At 52.1% G+C, this 3,295-nt stretch overlaps 1 protein-coding gene across 1 annotated transcript in view; it reads right to left on the bottom strand.

Annotated features, from left to right (window-relative positions):
- Nucleotides 1-601: 601 nt before the first annotated feature.
- Nucleotides 602-3,295, bottom strand: part of LOC123125615 (MLO-like protein 9) — a 5,533-nt gene continuing 2,839 nt past the window's right edge. Inside the window, exons 9-13 of the mRNA XM_044546090.1 lie at nucleotides 2,043-2,092; nucleotides 1,772-1,812; nucleotides 1,418-1,627; nucleotides 1,260-1,327; nucleotides 602-1,172 (exon numbers count right to left, since the gene is read on the bottom strand). Coding sequence (XP_044402025.1) covers nucleotides 890-1,172; nucleotides 1,260-1,327; nucleotides 1,418-1,627; nucleotides 1,772-1,812; nucleotides 2,043-2,092 — 652 coding nt within the window. The 3' untranslated portion in view covers nucleotides 602-889. The remainder of the gene's footprint in view (nucleotides 1,173-1,259; nucleotides 1,328-1,417; nucleotides 1,628-1,771; nucleotides 1,813-2,042; nucleotides 2,093-3,295) is intronic.

Genomic DNA, 3,295 nt, shown 5'->3' with positions numbered 1-3,295 from the left:
GCTGGTTGCGGACGTCCGGCAATGGCTTTGTGGCGGCCGGAGGCATACAACAGCGACGGCGGAGGTGGATGGTGCAGATGCAAAGCAATGGGAAGAAGGGGTGGAGTGGAAGAAAATGGGACCGGGAAGGGGGGATGGGTGGGCCGGGGGTGTCGGAGTCCTACGTGTTTACTGTCCGGACTCCCACAAAGCTCCCTCACTTTGTCTTCAATTTGCGGGAACAAATGCGTCTGGACCACGCCGCGGACCGATATAGGTTCGCATTGAATGGCTTTTGCCATCCGGAGAGTGCGTCCTGATGTATGCCGGCGGTTTACGGGTCCGCCTTAGAGATGCCCTAATATACCCAGTGGAAACCGGTGAAAAACAAGTGAAAGATATCTTTCAAAGGTTTCAAATAATATATTCTTAGAAAAAGACAGTATCATAGAGAAGTGACGCTCTAAACACACGTCAATTAAATTTCAGTTGGGAGCTACGAAAAAACCAAATTCGGCAATCAATTTGAAATTGTGAACGCATGCATTTGAGCTCGAGGGGGAATGAAAATGGAAACATAAGCAAACCAAAGGAGTACAAGAACCCAAGTCCTGACACAACGTCATTCATATCTGTTTGAACTGCAATTACACCTTTCGAGTTAGCAAATGATTAGTCGACATGAATACAACAACACCCTAGTTAAATTAAATTGTAGAAGTGATAATAACAAGAAAAAAGATGCAACTCCTCCCTTCCTGCGTGTCCTACGTAAGCTATGCACAGATGCATATACATATACACTCACACACATGTATAGACGTGTTTGCTTGCTGCTACGTGTACTGGTACAAAGAATCAAACAGCGTGCTCGAATGGATCATGGATCCTCGGGCGCGTACATATGATATCATGGCGCGCCGTCGTCGCCCCCGCCTTGCTTCTGCGTGAGCGCGATGCCGGTGCTGCCTTCGTCGGCGCCCTTGGGGCTGCCGGCGCGCGGGCTCCCCGAGGGCGACCCGCCGTGCTTGGAAGACTGGGCCGCCGGCTTCTTCTTGACGCCGGCGCGCCAGCTCTTGAGCGCCTTGGAGGTCTGGTCGTCGAAGATGGACTGCTTCATGGTTGACCCCATCTGCGACACCAGCGCGTAGAGTGGCAGCGTCACGTAGCTGCACAGCACCTGCACCACTGCCCTGCATGCATACACCGCGCGCCGGACAAGATCGTATCAATCTTGGACTCCATGGTTCATTTGAGGTTTGGTTGGTTGGTTGGTTTACCCGAGGCATAGCCGCGCGACGACGAGCTTCTTGGAGTCGTTGAAGCACGAGTCCATCCCGTACTCGTACTGCACGCATCAAATCAAATCAAATCAAATCGAGCTAGATTCATGGTCATCAAGATGGATGGCACGACGGAGGAGGGAGGTGAAATTTACCAGGATCCAGAGGAAGTAGATGATCTGGAAGCCGTTCTGGAAGAGCGTGAAGTGGATGAGGAAGAGGACGAAGGTGGGGCGGCTGAACCAGAAGTAGCTGTCGCTGACCTGCACCAGCGGGATCCCCTGGATCACCGCGTGCCGCTCCGTGATGTCGATCGCCATCCGGCAGATGATCCCCTGCAGCTTCGTGCCCACCGACAGGATGATCTGCACGCGCGCCACCACCATCCACATTCCATCAAACCATCCACCAGTACAGAACTCCAGATTGAGATTGAGTATCTACCAATCAATCAATCATGGAGGGATGCATGCATGCATGGTACTAGATTGAGGTTGAGATCGACTTACCACCAGCGGCATGATGGATATCCAGAGCATGGTGTGCATCCCTGAAATCATTCCTCGTCAGGTGGGAATCATTTTTTCGCGAATACGCAAAGCTTGCGTATCTTTTATTGATAGAAAAGGTTGAAATAAGAATACAATGGGGGGCATCACATGGCACAACCAAAGGTGGCGTAAACATGGTGCCGAAGCAGAGTGACATGGGATGCTCAGTTAGGTGGGAATCATGGAGTGGTTTGTTTGGTGGATCTAGTTAATTAGCTGATTCACTCACCGTTGATGTTGACGAGCAGGAAGATGAGTGCAGACGCCCACAGAATAGGGCTGCCAAAAAAACCACAACGCTCAGAGAAACAGTTTTTACTACGAAGTAGTAGTCATGTAGAGTACTACTATACAATGCACGGACCGTTAGGCAAGATATTAATTGCATTGCATGATTATATTACTCCTAGGCAGACACTGGTTTTAAACATGTTTAGCGCCGTTGGATAGACACGATTGATTGAACGGGTGAGATGCGTTGGATCTCCACAACTTGCTCTTTTTATATTAAGTAAGTATAAGTATGCAGTTACAAGTATAGATTTGCCAGGAAGAGATTCAGTTAGCAACATGGCAGTATGAAATCACTAGAGAGGAGAATGAAATCGTGTCGCTCCGGGGCGACACGGGCAGCGCTCCCTTCTTCGAGATCCTCCCTTCCCGTCCCTCCGCTTGTCACCGTAGGTCGACGATGCTGAGCAAAGCCCCGTGCGTCTCAGTAGCGACTGACCCATCTTCTCCCATCCTGGATCACCTCGCTCTGCTCTGGGGTGAGGACCTCAACCTAACCCTAGCCCGATGCGTCGCCGTCAGTTCCTTTCCTCCGCCGTCATTGGTTGGTCGCCGACGAGGGGCTGGGTGGTCAAGGCTAGAGGGGTATGTGACCATCTTGTCTAGTGCGTGGTCGAGGAGTGCAGCCCGGATCTAGTTCCTGCATATACCCAGATCCAGTCATCGACCTAGGTTGGGTTGGTCGTGACATACGGGTTGTGGTACCTCTGGCTTGCTTGTGGGTTGGGTTCCTCGGCAGGGTCCTTCCCACCCAGATTGAGGTGTGGATGGGTGCGGGCCGCCGACGAGCTCGGCCTCGGCTATATCGGCCGATGCCGCAAGCTAGGGCCAATCTGGGTCTTCAGAAGGGTCCTAGTGGCTTCCTCCGGTGGACATGGACGAGGAAGAATGCAGAGGATGCGTGAGGTTGTGATACCGGAGTTGGGGTGGCAACCCCTGGATGGCGGGTTGCAGGTTAGCTCTTAGCTCTCTAGCGAGCAATGCAACGGTGGTGTTGATTTCTTCGTTTGCCGATGTGGATGGTGTTATGGGTCGTGCCCAGATCTTGATATGTAGGCCTAGATCCGGTCGTTGTGGACGTTCACTCGAGGGGGGCTCGGTGACCTAGCTACCTTGGCGTGACGTGAGGAACATAGTTAGCGAAAGGTCTACACTTCGGCACTAGCAACGACACCGCCTATGGGTGTCGTG

Source organism: Triticum aestivum, chromosome 5D, assembly GCF_018294505.1.
Source record: "Triticum aestivum cultivar Chinese Spring chromosome 5D, IWGSC CS RefSeq v2.1, whole genome shotgun sequence".
Taxonomy (NCBI): Eukaryota; Viridiplantae; Streptophyta; class Magnoliopsida; order Poales; family Poaceae; genus Triticum; species Triticum aestivum.
Note: the sequence above shows the minus strand (reverse complement) of the source record. Positions and strands in the feature narration are given on the sequence as shown.